The sequence below is a fragment of the Camelus bactrianus genome, chromosome 11 (assembly GCF_048773025.1).
Source record: "Camelus bactrianus isolate YW-2024 breed Bactrian camel chromosome 11, ASM4877302v1, whole genome shotgun sequence".
Taxonomy (NCBI): Eukaryota; Metazoa; Chordata; class Mammalia; order Artiodactyla; family Camelidae; genus Camelus; species Camelus bactrianus.
Genome location: NC_133549.1, coordinates 43,844,920 through 43,861,006, shown reverse-complemented (window position 1 = coordinate 43,861,006; position 16,087 = coordinate 43,844,920). Strand labels below are relative to the sequence as shown.

The window sequence follows — 16,087 nt, the reverse complement described above, 5'->3', positions numbered from 1 at the left end:
CTTCAAATCCAAACCTGACTACGGTTCCCCCTTTAGCCCAGCTCCTTGATGACTGTTCCTGGTAGTTACCTTTGTTCATATGGCAGAGGTGCTGCAGCAGAAGAGGCAGGGTCTCCTTGACAATGCTGGGATGTGTTGATATAGCTGACAAGGCTTGCAGGCAGCGCAGATGCCGGGAGCATTTAGTGGGCCCATCCCCTCTAGCCAAATCTGACTCCTCTGAAAGCAACCCAGAAGACCAGGTTTCACTGTTTGATGGCAAGCATGAAGGTGCCCAAACCTCCCTGGGAAGGGCCAGGCCACAGAAGACCAGAGACATGTACCTATACACAGCTCCTCAGCAAGCTTGGGCACTAAGTGGCTGCTGAAGGCCACAGGGTAAAGAGTGGCCAGGATTCCTGATGCTTCCAGTGCTGCCACCCTGCTGAGGGACAGGACAGACGAGCATTAGCTGAGCCGTGGCCCACAGCTCTCTTGCCTAGGCCTGCCATTAGTTAGATGCAGGAGAGTGGGCTCCCGAGGCCACCTTGCTGAAGAGTAGGACTCAAGTACCTACACCACTAAGTTGGACAGCACTTCTATTAACACCCAAGAAAAGAGAGCAGTCCCACACCTCCAACCGGTTAGCAGCCAGAGCCAAGCACAGAGCCTGCTTCCCCTAGGGAAAGCCAAGGGTCAGAAGCACAGAGCTCTGGAACAGCCTGCTCTGTCTTGCCGCTTTAGATTCTCACCAACTCGGGGAATCCTCCTCCAGGAAGCTCAGTCTGTATAGGTGACCCACTGCCAGCTCCAAGTCCCCAGGAGACAGGAGATCTGTGTTAGAAGGAAACGTGAAATTCATCTTTTTTCCCATTTAGCCACCACAACCCTTCTCAAAGTCCTCACAGAAATCCCAAATCATCCATAGTTGTAGTGAGAACCAGGGAATTAAGACTGCTCTTCACTTAAGACAGAAAATTACATGAAAGGGATCAATACTCCTCTTTTCTCTTTCGCTTAAGTATACCTGGCTGGGCACCCAAGACTGTGAGTGTACGGATGCCAACAAGCTGAAGCTGGGTGCTGGGGTCTGTCAGGGCCATGAACACCAGTGAGCACAGCTGGTCCTTGAAGCCACTCAGAGGCCTTTCATCTAGGGAGAGACAGAGTCCAGGTAAGAAGGAAGCCCTCGTCAGCAGTGATGCAAAGATAACTTGGGGCATATTTAAAGAATTTAATCTATCGGGTATCAAGGGAGTAGACTAGAAAAAAATAAACAGGCCTCATCTGTTAAGTGTTCTCTTGTGCTACAACCTCAGAACAACAGGTCCACTGTTCTAGACTACTTCTCTGTAGCACTCTTTGCCTGCCATCTTTTAGAGGGCCACAGTGCTCAGCAGCCCCCAGGATACCACAGCTGGAAGGTGGCCTCACCCTTGTCTTCATAGCTCCATTTCTGTTGCAGCTTCAAGAAACCCAGGATCATTTCAAGGATTGTCCGCCGCTGGTTGCTCTGTAATGTTTTAAGGGATATTAAGAGTCAAAGAATATTTTCTAAATGATTTCACTCCTGTGACTGTGGAAGTGGGGAGAATTATCCTTGTAGGTAAGAGTGTCAGAAAAAGAGTGAATAAGGGAGCTAGCAGCGGCTAATGGGAGCAAAACACAAGGTCTGCTATCTGAGCCCAAGCTCAATGCTTAGCTTTCTCTGCGAGAAAGGGATCCTAGCGAGGGGTCCCATCATTTCCTCAGAAGATTCTGCTTCCTTACCTGAGTGTGCTTGTGGAACTGTTCCAGCAGTAGAGGCAGCACATTGCTGGTGATGTGGTCACAGGCCCGGGCAGACGCACCTGCGGCCGCCTGCAACAGTTTGGCACTAGGCCACACCAGTTTCATATCCGGTTCACACAGATGGTGCCTGCAGTCTAGAGAGGCAGCACATCACAGATCTGGGGAGTAGGCTGAATGTTGCCTGGTTCCCCTGCAGGCCACAGAAGTTGGACGCTGAGCCCTGGGACAGTTGGCTAGCAGTTACCATTCAAATTGCTTTCAATTCAAAGCAGGGCTCCAGTACCCAAATCACTGAACATGGGAGGTTACTTATGAAAGGTTATTGGCCTTAAGGAATTTCTCTTTGTTGTGCTCACTCCCCTTTCTAGCTGCCATGGCCCCGTTACCCTGTAGAATGTTGCTAAGGAAGGAGTCAAGGAGGTCCTCAGCATCAGCCCTCAGCACAGAGCGAGACAAACACGCAGTCAGGGAGTTAAGGGCGGCCAGGCCCTCGGCCTCTACCCGCTCACTTGCCGTCTGGAACACCTGTCAGGGAGGGATCCCATGGCTACTGAGGTGAGCCTGCACCAGCTACGACCCCACCCACCTGCTCCCTATTTCCTTTTGGGGGGTGGTGAGAACCTTTAGGGCACAGCAATGGAAATTAGCCCCTCAATTTCTTCTCAATTGGTATATTCTAAGTCCTTAGTCCCACTAGGACCCATACACATACTTTCTGAGAAACTGAATGCTGACCTTGAGCAGTGGTTGTTGGGATCCCCTTATCCCACGTCTCCTCCTCTCCCCCTCTGCTCTGCATGACCTGTGCTCCTTAGCATGGAAGGACAGGAGGTGGGCACTGTGTGAAGTTGATCATGTGCCATCACCAAGCTGACCCTACCTTTGTCATTCAACTAGAAGTCTGCCCCCTTGTGCTTGCTGAATAACCAGGCACAGCAACAGAGGGAAAAGGACAGGGTGTGTTATTTCCCCTCATGCCTGACAACTAGGAGTTAACAGTAGTGAGTTTATCTAAGTAACACTCACCTCTCTGCGGATAGAAGCCCAAAGGCTAGGGAGGAAGTCCTTTAGTTCTTTCTGTCCATATACAGCACAGCAAGCATTCTGCCAAGGAAATCACAGGTAACAGCTATCAACACACCCAGACTTCCTAGAACATGCTGCCACTTCAGCATAATGGCACCCAAAAGACCCTGGTTTTCAGCAGTAAAACCAGCAGGATTTCATAACCATCCTTCCTAGGTCACTGAAAAATAGGAGCTTATCCTGATAGATGAAAAACAAGCACGATGAGGGAGACCTGGTCAGCCTTCCTTGGTTGCCACTCAGATATTACAGGACACGACAAAATGCAGCTCGGGGCTTTAGGTCAACATAGAGGCCGAGATCCTGTGTATCCCTCTCTTGAAGCCCACTGAACTGTTCTCTGGCTCTCCAAGATCCATAATCCTTTAGCATCCTTAAACTGTTTAAAGGCAGCCAGATCCTCGAAAGAGAAAAATCACTCACCAGGGTCTGCAAAGAATCCAGCTTGGCACTCAGAATCTCGGAGTCCACTTTCTCAATCATCAGGGGCAGCAGGAACTGTAGGAGAGAAGGAAGAACTGAAGCCTGAGATATGGGTAGTGTCACAACCACACCAAGGCCAACCACGTCCTCGCTGCCACCACTCCCCAGGGGTAGGTGGTACTACATCAAGGAGCTACACTTGAATCAGGAGTTGTCACTCTAAACCAACCTTCCTGCCAAGCTGTGGCCAGACTCCCAGTGACCTGAAAAATGGGACAGCTGGCAAAGCTATAGAGTTTCAAAAGATAGCACCATATAGGGATTGGATTACTATTTTAAACGAAGAAATGGTAGTTTTCTACTTTGAAGGTCTGAAGATACTTGCCACATAAGCCTGCAGACACTTTCAGGAAGCCATACCCTAAAATGTATACTGGATCTTCCTTTCCCCCATGCTTTTACTGTTCTTTCTTCAGAACCTTCTATGGGCTGAGTTTGCATCTCTAACTTTGGCTAGACCCACCTCAGCAAATCGGGGTGTAGAAGCCAGCACAGCTCGAAGACTCAGGATGAGATCTTCTCTCTGGATACCATGGGGATCATTAGGTGGCTGGAAAAGGAAGAAGGGGCATGGGCTTGTATATAATTCTTCAGACCACCCCTGGACAAAGGAATGTACCCTGCAGAATAGGGTAAGATTTATACCCAATCTGGCAGAAGAGTATGGTATGAGGCCCCAGAAGGAAGACAGCTTGCTCTTACATACTCTTGGGAATTTTTGTCTGTTGGGTGTTTATTTTCTATCTGATCACATGGTTTCTATTTGATCTATCATCTCACCACTCAGAGATAAGCATCCTTAGCTTTCTGGTGCAACTTTCTTCTTTGTATATATAGTATTATGACTATGTGATTGGTAGACACTGTTTCCCTTTAAAATATATATACTTTAAAAAGATGTGATGTTTTGAATATATGGTTTGCAATCTATTCTTTCACTTAATATATTAGGTACATTTTTTTCATGGTATTAAATTATTCTTTCAAAACATTAGCTTTAGTGGCTGATACTATTTCATTGTTGAAATAGTATTTCATGGTTGAGACACAATTTATTTAAATAATCCCCCTTGATGGACATTTCTGTTTTTTCACTCTTATAAAAAGCTGTAACTCTGGCAATATAAAAAGCATTGATGATTTCTGCATCAAGAAGCCAGATTTTTTTAATTGAAATATAGTTGATTTACAATATTATGTTAGTTTCAGGTGTACAGCAAAGATACACACACACACACAGACACAACTAGGAGTTGAGTGCTGAGTGCTGAGATTTTCTAACCCCTTCCAGTCCTTCTGCTTGGAGCCAGACTTCTCCTCTAGGGAGATCTAAGGTCTTTTTTCTGAAAGAACCTGACTAGCCCAAGGGGAAGAACACATTGGGGGTTCCCAAACTGTCCATGTAAGCCATTCTACAGTGAAGCTCATGTTTAACCAGCCCATTCTATGTGCTCAGAGCTCCCACTCAACTTTATAATCTTCATGTTGAAATATATGCATGGAATCCCAAGGATTACCAGAAATCTGAAGAAAGCCTCTAACCTGGAAACAGAGACCAAAATAAATTGAAAAAAACGTGGGAGGAAGCAAAGGCCACATTAAGTGGGGAGTTTTCAAAAAAGGTAAGAAAGTAATTCATTCATGGATTAAATAAGGACAGAATGCCACTTAAAAACAAACAAACCCAAAAACATTTAAGAGGTCATCAAAAATGACAACAAAAGGCCCTGGGAAATTCAAAGCATAAGTGCAGAAATGAAAAAAAAAAATCAACAGAAGGGGTTACTGGGAGATCCGCTGGTCCTGGGCATTTCTGTCCTCAGATCCACTCCTGGGCTGACTGCATTTCCCAGGCTCCCATAATAGCCTGGGTTCACCAATGGGAGGCACTTGTAGAATAATGCACTCAGGAAGTTAATAAGGGATGTACACCACCGAAATGAGGGAGTAAACCATAAAATGAGGAATAAATAAACACAGGAAATAGGGGGTTTAATCCAAGAGACAGGATAAAGGAATCCCCATATGATGGTAAAGAAAGATTCAGTATCTCCTCTCCATTAGGAGTAGGAAGCAACCAGTTGAGACTGTATGGCCAAGTTAAGAATGGTTTTTACATTTTTAAGTGGTTGAAAAAAAACCCAAAAGAATAATATGTTATGACACATGAAAAGTATATGAAATTTAAATTTCCATGTCCATGAATGAAGTTTTATTGCAATATAGCCATTGTACCACATTCCAGTGTCTATAGCCATTTTTGTGCTAGAACAGCTGAGGTGAGGCATTTCCACAGAGACCACATGGCCCACAAAGCCTACAACAGTAACTACCTAGCTCTAACACGAAGTTTGCCGACCCTTGCTCTAGCGTGAGCATATAGGATAGGAACCATCACTTATCCTGACGTGATCCAGTATGATGATGGCGTATGGCTAAAACAGATTTGTAAGACCATAAAGAATATTTCTAATGTAAATTGTTACACTAAAAGCCAGCTGTCCGTATTTTAATTGACAAGAGCTTTCTGCTTCCCATAGACTGCAGTGCAGAAGAACACACACAAGTCTGCTCAAACAAGAGAAATTCTTTTATCATTGTCTATAACCTTGTTTTGCCTAGAACATCTCTGAGAAAATATAACAGCTGGGAGCAGTGATTAAAGGGAAAGTGGATGTTGGCGGTAAAAGGGTATAAAGAGACTTAATTCTCTATCCTTTAGAGCATGTTAATCATGCTCATTGTATTATCTTTCAAGAAAATAAAGGACATACTCTTCCCCACTCCAAAATTATAAGTGCATATGTTCCAGCAATTCCACTTTTAGGAATTTATCCTACTGTTATACCCATATATGTATGAAATGACACATGTACAGGTAGGGGATGTAAGTGGCTTACAACAAAAAAGATTAACAAAAGATTAACTTTTATCCCATAGAGGACAAGTGAAATTAATTAGGTGTATCCATGCAAAGGAAAAGTACACAGTCATAAAGAATAAAGAGCTAATTTATATACTATTATGGAACACTCTCCAAGATGTACTGTTAAGTGAAAAAGGCAGAGTATGGGAAAAATATACTACCATCTTTGTAGGGGAGGGGGAGCATTTGATTATATATCGATGAAAAAGCTCTGTAAGACTCAGACATAATTGATAAAACTCGTCAACAATGGAGAAATAAACTTGATGGTAGGTGGATTTTTCACATTTTTGTACCTTTTTTATTTTGAATCATGTGAATGTATTATCTTTTCAAAACAAACAAAGTAAGAGAGCAAAAACAGAGAAACCTAGCAGCCTAACCAAAAGTTCTCGATTTCAAAGGCTTAAGTTCTTCTGAGTAGAAAGAGTGTTATTGATTACAAAAGAGATGAAAATGGTATTAGGAGAGAGGTGGTTCCAAGCAACATGATGTCAACTAAAATAAACTGGTGAGAAATTCCCCACGGCAAAAATGGCTGTGTAACTTTAAAGGCAGTGAGAGTCAATACTCAGATGTTTGGTGTGCTGTGATATATAACTTCTTTCATTTTTTCCAAATCACTAATGCCTGCAGTACACATACCCATGCACACCCATACAGTGATGAGACCCTGAGTATCTGTAAATAGAAGGGAAATTAAGATGCAGAGTGGGAGGAAGGTCCAAGGGGGTCAGAGCAAGCACCTCTTGTACATACTATGCTCAATTGTGTCTTTGTTTTGTCAGTTTGTTTCTATTGCCTGAGATGCCCCCTCCAACTCCAAGATCATATCCTATGCATCCCTCAGAAACCAAATGAACTCCTATCTTATCTGTGAAGTCAGTTCCTGCCTACTCTAGCTCACACTGAACTCTGTCTTCTTTGAACAACTATACCACCATCTGTTTTGGTTCATAATCTCTTATTGTTACTTAAATGTTTCAGCTTTCAAGGGCAGGAATCATGTTTTATAATCCTGTAGCCCTAAGCACTAAGTATACTGTTACAGAGCTCCCCAAATACCTGCTGAATTGAACCCTTCCTCCCATGGCAAATGTTCCTCCACTCCCCAGTTTGCCAAAATGTAAGTTCTTGAAGGCAGGGATTGTTTATTTAGTTCATTGCTGTGCCCTTACAGTGCCTAGAATTGGGCCTGGCACACAATAGACAGTCAACGAATATTTGAATGAATAAATGAAAGGTACTACTTACAGGGGTAAAATCAATAGGGAAGTAGCAGGATGTCACTTCAAACAACTCCTCCACAAAGGGCCCTAGGGCAACAGAGGAACAATGAATGAGGACTTATAAACCTCTCATCTGACATGCCCTAACCAGCTAATTCATGGCTACAAGGACATACCCAAGCTGTAGTCCCTGGAGATGAGGTCATGGACGATGCGGAAGGCCACCAGAAGATTACGGGGATCCTTCTCCCCATCCATCACCTGGATGAAGCCAAAGGTGAAGTCAGCTCCTAGGCCCTTCAGCTCTGGGGAGGAGAGAACAAGGTCACTGCTGTCTTACGAGACAGAAAGCTGGGGCTTTCTTCTGGCCTGCGTTCTCCCTCTGCTATCACTGCCTCCCCTTTCCTGCGTCCCAGAGCAGACCCTTTATGTTTTCCTATTCCATGAGAGTTCTCAGTGAAGAGGAGATGCGCAACAATATATAACTGTTACAGAGGTAGGAATTTAAAGCAGCTCACACTCTACCCTTCCTTTACTGAGGAGTGTGTGGACCTCCAGTTTCCCTTTATCATTCTCTCAGAGCCCTGGCTTTTCTATATTACCCCCAGGCTAAAATGAGTCCTAATAACGGGGGGAAAAAGATGTGCTCACTTTTCAGATTTCCCAGAAAGCCCTGCCTCTTACCTTCTTCCCGGGTTCGCATGAAGTTGGTGATGATACTGTAGACTGTGTGTCGGTCCACCTGTGGCAGGGACTTGGTGGGAGAGACAGGAAGTAAGTAAAGAATGTGCCCAAAGAATACCTCAGCTGACAAAACTACTTCCTGCTTCACAATCTCTAAGTGGCCAGTGCTCTTTATCCTAGTGTAAGATAAACCTGAGAGGAGATGCAGAGTAAGGATATTGGCCCAGCTGTGGACTAATAATCAAAACCTGTCTGCCGTATGCCTTACTTTCTTTCGGTGTAAGGCGACACAGGTCAGACATACGGCATGCCTCCCTTCCTTCTACGGTAGCAAGGGATAGCATATGAACACAGTCAAAGACCTGAAAGTTCAGAACTTAGAAGGCAATGTTTTTTTGCCATCTAATTCTAGTTATGTCAAGGGCTGGGATACAGAGGAGAATACTGACTGTTATCACTCACCTGTACATGGACCTCCTGGAAGATGGCTTTAAGCACGGAGACAGCCAGCCCTGGGGGCAAGGCCACACACAGGCTCTGGGGGAGAAGAGAAGTGTGAGCAGGGAGGGAATTCTGGGAATTCTAACACAGTCTTCAAGACACACGCCTCAAACAGGGCTAATTAGCTACAGTGTGATCACAACATCCAGGTCAGGAAGAAGGGCTAACAGGGAGAAATGTGGTCCCTTTTCTCAAGCTGATTAGCTCTCTGCAGCTCCTTCCAGTTTGGCTCTGAATTCTAGTCCTCAAAGGATACTTTTACTCCCTAGACTAAAAACAGAAGTGGAGCTGGCTGATGCTAGTGTAGTCCTAATCTGGGCGTCTGCTTTGAAGCACTTGAAGTCTTGCCCGCTAAAGGTAAGGAGAGAATTCACTGGAAAAAGGTTCCTGCAAACATGGTATGTAATACAAAAGAGGAGAACTCACAAGTGCCCTCAAACCTTGTAGGACAGATGGGATCACAAGATGATGGTCCTTCAGCCGGTTCTCATAGAAGAGGATCAGATGTACCACTGCACAAACCAGAAATTCAGCCATTAGTTTACACAGGCTGGAGGAGGGCCCACCAGCTTTGTTCCTCCCCAAAGTCTGTAAGGGCTGTTCCTGCTTGGGCTTCACTACAAATCTTCCCCTTCACCAAGAAATATGTCCAAAGCCCTCTCATTTGAGGGTGCCTTCCTTGATCTGTCAGGAAAATAGGTGAACACCTTTTATTATCCGTTCTCACATGGGTCCACAGTCAAACCCATTCTCAACCCCAGAACTGCCTTTCTACAGAACTGGGGTTGGCAAATTTTCTCAAAGGGCCAGACAGTAAATATTTCAGGCGTGCAGAACATAGTATGTCACAACTACTCAACTGGGCCGCTGTGACACAAAAGCAGCATAAACAATAGATAAATAAATGGGCATGGCTATATGTGAATAAAACTTTTTTAAAAAATAAAAACAGGCTGTAGTTTGCCTACCCCTGCTATTGAAGATAAATAAATGGTTAGCTTTTCTCATGACTTCAAAGCTCTTTGATATTTCATTACTTTTCTACCCCATGTATGAAACATTTTACAGAGAGGGGAAGATATGCTGAAAAAAACTGTCTAAGGCTACTTCTTGAAATCCATGTCCTGGGTCGCAATTCTTATCTTTCATATATATATATATATATATATATATATATATATAGAGAGAGAGAGAGAGAGAGAGAGAGAGAGAGAGGGAGGGAGAGAGAGAGAAGAATGAAGACCCTGAATTAGGAGTTCACAGATACCTTATGTCCTCCCTCTCTCCCTATAAAGTTGGCTTTAATAGTCAAGAAAGGCCTTGGCTCAGCACTCATACTAGTGATGCCAGTACCTTCCTTCTCCAGGAGCAAGGAGTGACACTGGAGTAGCACCTGTGACAAAAGCTGGATTCCTCGTGCCCGAGTTCGGGGTTCTGGATTCTCTAGAGAAGACCTGGGAGGAAGTAAGATAGAGAGAGCCTGACATTATCCAGTTCAAACTTTTGAAGTAACTATTTTGCAGTCAGTCACATGCACCCCCCACCCCGCTTCCCCGCCCCTGCATGGAAGCCAGCCCAGGAAGGTGTTCCGGAGGTACTTAGTATTACAGATGACAGTAAGGCCAGAGCCTAAAGAGCCAATTCCCAGACTGACCTGGTATCATCAGTGGCATATGTGACACCAAAGCCAACAGAAGTGTCCATCTCCAGGCACTTACTGGGCATGGGGCTTACTCTTTCTCCCCAGCCCTGATACGATTGTCACATTCCTCTAAAACAGAGCTTAGCAGCTACAAACAAGGCTCAAGAGCTGACAGGAGGAGAATAAATCTATCACCGTTAAAGCAACCGCTCTGGTCTTAGAAGAAAAAAAAAATCCTTTATTATAACTGGAAGTTTACAAAGTAAGAGGGTTAGAATAAAGATTTTAACTCTTTAGGATTACTGATATGGGATCTAGGCTGAAGCAATAAGGAGGTGATTTATCTTCCAAATAAATCATAGAGATTACATTTAAACATACTAGAAGGAATCTAAGTAAATGTAGGAGATAGAAGATTTCTGAAGGAGAGCTGTAGCTAGGGGTAATGGGGCAAAAATAAGATTGCTCTTGACAGGATCCCTAGGATAGGAACTTACACAAAGGTCCCTGCTCAGAAGTAGAAAACTGTACATTTAAAAATAGACCAAGGCACATGAATGCTCATAGTAGTATTATTCAGAATAGTCAAAATGTGGAAACAACCCAGATATCCCTCAACTGATGAATGATTAAACAAATGTGGCCTATCCACATAACAGATTAACATTCAGCAAGAAATAAGGTACTGATACGTGATACAACAGATGAACTTTGAAAACATTATGCTAAGTGAAAGAAGCCAGTTACAAAGGTTATATATTATTGTATGATTCCATTTATATGAAATTTCCAGAATGAGTAAATCCACAGAGACAAAGTAAATTAGTGGTTGCCAAGAGCTAGGAAGAGGAAGGAATGGGGAGTGACTGCTAACGGGCATGGGGTTTCTTTTTGGAGAGATGAAAATGTCCAAAAATTGACTGTGGTAAGGGTTGCACAAATCTGTGAATACACACTTTAAAATGGTGAACTTTCTAATATGTGAATTATATCTCAATAAAGCTGCTATTTTTTAAAAAAAATGGACCAAGACCACAACAAGATGAGCAGAAAGGCCAAATGGTCTCTTACGTGGGAGAAATGCTTAATAGTGACCTACTCCCCCATCCCTCCCCAATTTTCTAGTTTTCTCTGTTTTAGAAGACATGCTGGCCATGACAGTCAATGACCTTTGCTACTAAGACTTGTCAATTTAAATGTTCTACTAAGTATGAAATATGAGGAAACTAGGCCATTAGACTACAAGCTTGGAATATTTGGTTGTAACACTGGTCTTCCAACTGTTTTCCCAAGCCTTTTCCTATAGTGGGGAATCTGGTGCAAGGTCAGCCTCCAGGCAACTCCCCAGCCTGGGCCCACAGCCAGTCTGAGTCAGATGCAGGCTGACTAGAATCCCATGGGGGAGGGTGGGTCTGAAGAAGCAGAGAAGGAATCCCAGCTCTAATTAAGTAAGAGTTGATGGCTTTCAACCACCCATTTCACCCTAAACCTGTGGGCTGACCCCAGAGCTAACGTGGCTCAGGGACTGTATTCCCAACACTTCCTTAGGTGCCTCAGTCAGGTGGCATGAATCTGTTTCCAGGAGAAACAGGCTTAGCCTGAAGCACTGATATGGAAGGGGGAGAAAGGTGTTGGGCTACAGTTGGAGGAATTCAGGACAAAATAACTTTTTCAGAGTGCACTGGCAGGGCTAGAAAGGGGCATTCTAGAGCAGAGGCTCTTACCCAAGGGCTTCCACCACTTGTAATACTGTATAGCTTCCAGATTTCACATCTAGAGGAAACAAAAGAAAGAAATATGAAAAAAACAAAAATAATACTCTATCCCAGGGTTCAGTGGCTCTAATCACCAGTGTTTCTACCTACCCTGGGATTCACACCATGGGGCCCACTGTGCTTGCCAAGAGCCCCACGTACATGAGAGGCATTACTGTAACACTTCAAATACGCAGCTTCAAGTATAAAAATTGGGGGAAAAAGTCAATATATCATTTGTAGGTAACATGATTGTTTATCTAGAAAATCCAAGAGAAATAAATGAAAAAAAATTACAAATAAAGTAATTTATTAGGGTGGCTAGGTACAAAAAATTAAGAACCTTCACATATATACATACAATAGTCTGTAAAATGATAAAGAAAAAAAGGAAAAAAGAGCCTATTTACAAAAGAAAAAGAGAGAGAAAGAGAAAAATATAAACTTAACAAAAAATGTGAATATCTGAATAACTTAACAAAAAATGTGAGTATCTGAATGTGAAAACTCTAAAGCACCAGTGAGAAAGTTAATACGTAAAAAAGAATACATAATAAAAGGCAAATTCTGAAAATGAGTAATGAGGGAGGGAGGGTAGTCCTTCCAGATAGCAGAAGACTGTTTTAAAGCTACAATAATTAAAATATTGTATAGCCATTTTAACAATATTATTTCTTCCAATCCGAGAGCAATGGGATAATCTTTCCATTTCTTTGAATAATCTTCAATTTCCTTTATCAATGTTGTGTAGTTCTCAGCATGTAAGTCTTTCACCTCCTTGGTCAGGTTTATTCCTAAGTATTTTACTTTATTAAAAAAAATTTTTTTTATTTTTAATTGAAGTATAGTCGATTTACAATGTCATATTAGTCTCTGGTGTATAGCATGGTGATTCAGTTATACACACACATGTTATATACACGAATATATATTTTTTTCATTATAGGTTACTACAAGATATTGAATATCATTTCCTGTGCTATACAGTAGAACCTTGTTGTTTATCTGTTTCATATACAGTAGTTAGTATCTGCAAATCTCAAATTCCCAATTTATCACCCCTTCTCCCCCGGTAACCTTAAATTTGTTTTCTATGTCTGTTAATTTGTTTCTGTTTTGTAAATAAGTTCATCTGTGTCATTTAGATTGCACATATAAGTGATATCATATGGTATTTATTTTTCTCTTTCTGGCTTACTTCACTTAGAATGATAATCTCTAGTCTATCCACGTTGCTTCAGATGGCATTATTTCTTTTTTATGGCTGAGTAGTATTCCATTGTGTATATAAACCATCACTTCTTTATCCAATCATCTGCTGATGGATACTTAGGTTGCTTCCATGTCTTGGCTACTGTAAATATGCAGTAACACTGGGTTCCATGTATCTTGTCAAATTAGAATTTCTTCCGGATATATGTTCAGGAGTGGGATTGCTGGGTTATACGGTAAGTCTATTTTCAGTTTTTTAAGGAATCTCTATATTGTTTTTCATAGTGGCTACACCAAATTACATTCCTACCAACAGTGTAGAAGGGTTCCCTTTTCTCCACACCCTCTCCAGCATTTACCATTTGTGGACTTTTTAATGATGGCCATTCTGACCAATGTGAGGTGATACCTCATTGTAGTTTTGATTTGCATTTCTCTGATAATTAGTGATATTGAACTTATTGTCATATCCTATTGGTATGTCTTCATTGGAGAAATGTCTGTTTAGGTCATCTGCCCATTTTTTGATTGGGTTTTTTTTTGTTGTTGTTACTGGTATGTATCAACTGTATGTATAAACTGGAAATTAAGCCCTTGTCAGTTGCATTGTTTGCATATATTTTCTCCCAGTCCATAGGCTGTCTTCTAATTTTGTTTATAGTTTCCTTTGCTGTGCAAAACCTTATAAGTTTAATTAGATGCCATTTGTTTATTTTTGCTTTTATATCTATTTACTTTAGGCTGACCTAGGAGAACATTGCTACAATTTATGTCAGAGAATGTTTTGCCTATTTTCTCTTTTAGGAAATATGGTCCTGTCTTATGTTTAAGTCTTTACACCATTTTGAGTTTATTTTTATGATTGGTGTGAGGGAGTGTTCTAACTTCATTGATTTACATGCAGCTGTCCATTTGCTGAAGACACTGTCTTTTCTCCATTGTATATTCTTGCCTCCTTTGTTGAAGATCAATTTACCATAGGTGTTTGGGTTTATTTCTGGACTCTCTATTCTGTTCCATCTATGTCTGTTTTTGCACCAACACCATGCTGTTTTGATTACTGTAGCTTTGTAGTATTGTCTTAAGTCTAGGAGTCTTAAGTCTGTCTTAAGTCTGCTTTGTTCTATTTCCTCAGAATTGCTTTGGCAATTCTGAGTCTTTCATGGTTCCATATAAGTTTTAGGATTATTTGTTCTAGTTCTGGGGATGATGTCCTCAGTAATTTGACAAGGATTGCATTAAATCTGTAGATTGCTTTGGGTAGTATGGCCATTTTAACAATATTAATCCTTCCAATCCAAGAGCATGGATGTTTTTCCACTTCTTTAAATCATCTTTAATTTCCTTTATCAATGTTTTATAGTTCTCAGCATATAAGTCTTTCACCTCCTTGGTCAGGTTTCTTCCTAAGTATTTTATTTTATTTTTTTGATCCAATTTTTAAAGGGATTGTTTCTTTACTTTTCCTTTCTGATATTCCACTGTTAGTGTAAAGAAATGCAACAGATTTCTGTATGTTAATCTTGTATCCTGTTGCCTTGCTGAATTTGTTTATCAGTACTAGTAGTTTTTGCGTGGAGTCTTAAGGGTCTTCTATATATAGTATCATGTCATCTGCATATAATGACAATTTTACTTCTTCCCTTCTAATTTTGATACCACTTACTTCTTTTTTTTTTTTTTTTTTTTTTTTGCCTGATTGCTGTGGCTAGGACTTCCAATACTATGTTGAATTGAAGTGGCAAGAGTGGGCATCCTTGTCTTGTTCCAGATTTTAGCGGGAAGGCTTTCAGCTTTTACCACTGAGTATTACATTGGCTGTGAGTTTGTCATAAATAACTCTAATTATGTTGAGATACGTTCTCTTTATCCCCACTTTGGTAAGAGTTCTTATCATAAATGGATTTTAAATTTTTTCAGATGCTTTTTCTGCATCTATTGAGATGATCACATGGTTTTTGTCTTTTCTTTTGTTGATATGGTGTATCACACAATGATGGATCTGCATATGTTGAACCATCCCTGTGACCTTGGGATGAATCAAACTTGCTCAGATGATCATATGATCTTTTTTTAATGTGTTGTGGATTTGGCTTGCTAATATTTTGTTGGTAATTTTTTCCATCTATATTCATCCAAGATATTGGCCTGTAATTTTCTTTTTTGGTATTGTTTTTGCCTGGTTTTGGTATCAGGGTAATAGTAGCTTCATAGAAGCTCCTCTTCAATCTTTTGTAATAGTCTGAGAAGGATTGGTATATTGTTAAAATGGCCATACTATGCACAGAGGGGATTAAGCTCCATTTCCTAGAAGGAGGAGTATTTATCTGTCTATGTTATTTGGAGTTATTCTAAGAAAGAGTCATCTCTTCTCTTCCCTTCATTTATTCAATTGTTAATTTTATATCAGCAATAAGCTCATGTACATTTATTTTATGTCTTGGGTTATAATTCAATACCAGATTATTTTGTTGCTCAAATTTTCTATCTTTGGCCATTGGGAGCTTTTTTAGGTTTGTGCCAGTGTCCCTTTGACATGTTCTATTCTTTATTTTTGTAAGCGCTTTCTTACTTTCTGGCACTACGAAATACTAGAGGCTCATCTTGTAATCTTCCTGTCCCAACCACTGAATCAGTCTTTTCTCCAAGAAGCCCTGGTTCCTTTCATTGGAGAACAGTATTAAAAACCAAGATCTGGGTGTAGCTGTGCTGGTTGCTATTAGGGTGTCACTGCTTCTAGGCCCTCCTTAGCAAAGAGAGCTGCGAAATATATAAACGTATTCTAACTCATGTATACATG

The 16,087-nt window shown here is 41.4% G+C and overlaps 1 protein-coding gene across 4 annotated transcripts in view; it reads right to left on the bottom strand.

Annotated features, from left to right (window-relative positions):
* MMS19 (MMS19 homolog, cytosolic iron-sulfur assembly component) overlaps nt 1–16,087 on the bottom strand; it is a 29,003-nt gene that overhangs the window by 6,067 nt on the left and 6,849 nt on the right. Inside the window, exons 2-18 of one of the 4 annotated variants that reach the window (XM_010971107.3) lie at nt 12,046–12,094; nt 10,033–10,133; nt 9,106–9,191; nt 8,641–8,715; nt 8,179–8,248; nt 7,671–7,799; nt 7,520–7,581; nt 3,803–3,889; nt 3,280–3,354; nt 2,797–2,874; nt 2,157–2,295; nt 1,750–1,904; nt 1,414–1,492; nt 1,007–1,132; nt 732–813; nt 324–424; nt 70–219 (exon numbers count right to left, since the gene is read on the bottom strand). In XM_010971107.3, coding sequence (XP_010969409.2) covers nt 70–219; nt 324–424; nt 732–813; nt 1,007–1,132; nt 1,414–1,492; nt 1,750–1,904; nt 2,157–2,295; nt 2,797–2,874; nt 3,280–3,354; nt 3,803–3,889; nt 7,520–7,581; nt 7,671–7,799; nt 8,179–8,248; nt 8,641–8,715; nt 9,106–9,191; nt 10,033–10,133; nt 12,046–12,094 — 1,644 coding nt within the window. Of the gene's footprint in view, nt 1–69; nt 220–323; nt 425–731; nt 814–1,006; nt 1,133–1,413; nt 1,493–1,749; nt 1,905–2,156; nt 2,296–2,796; nt 2,875–3,279; nt 3,355–3,802; nt 3,890–7,519; nt 7,582–7,670; nt 7,800–8,178; nt 8,249–8,640; nt 8,716–9,105; nt 9,192–10,032; nt 10,134–12,045; nt 12,095–16,087 lie in introns of those variants that run through there. The other 3 variants (XM_045507520.2, XM_074373816.1, XM_045507521.2) reach the window with 3 other exon arrangements.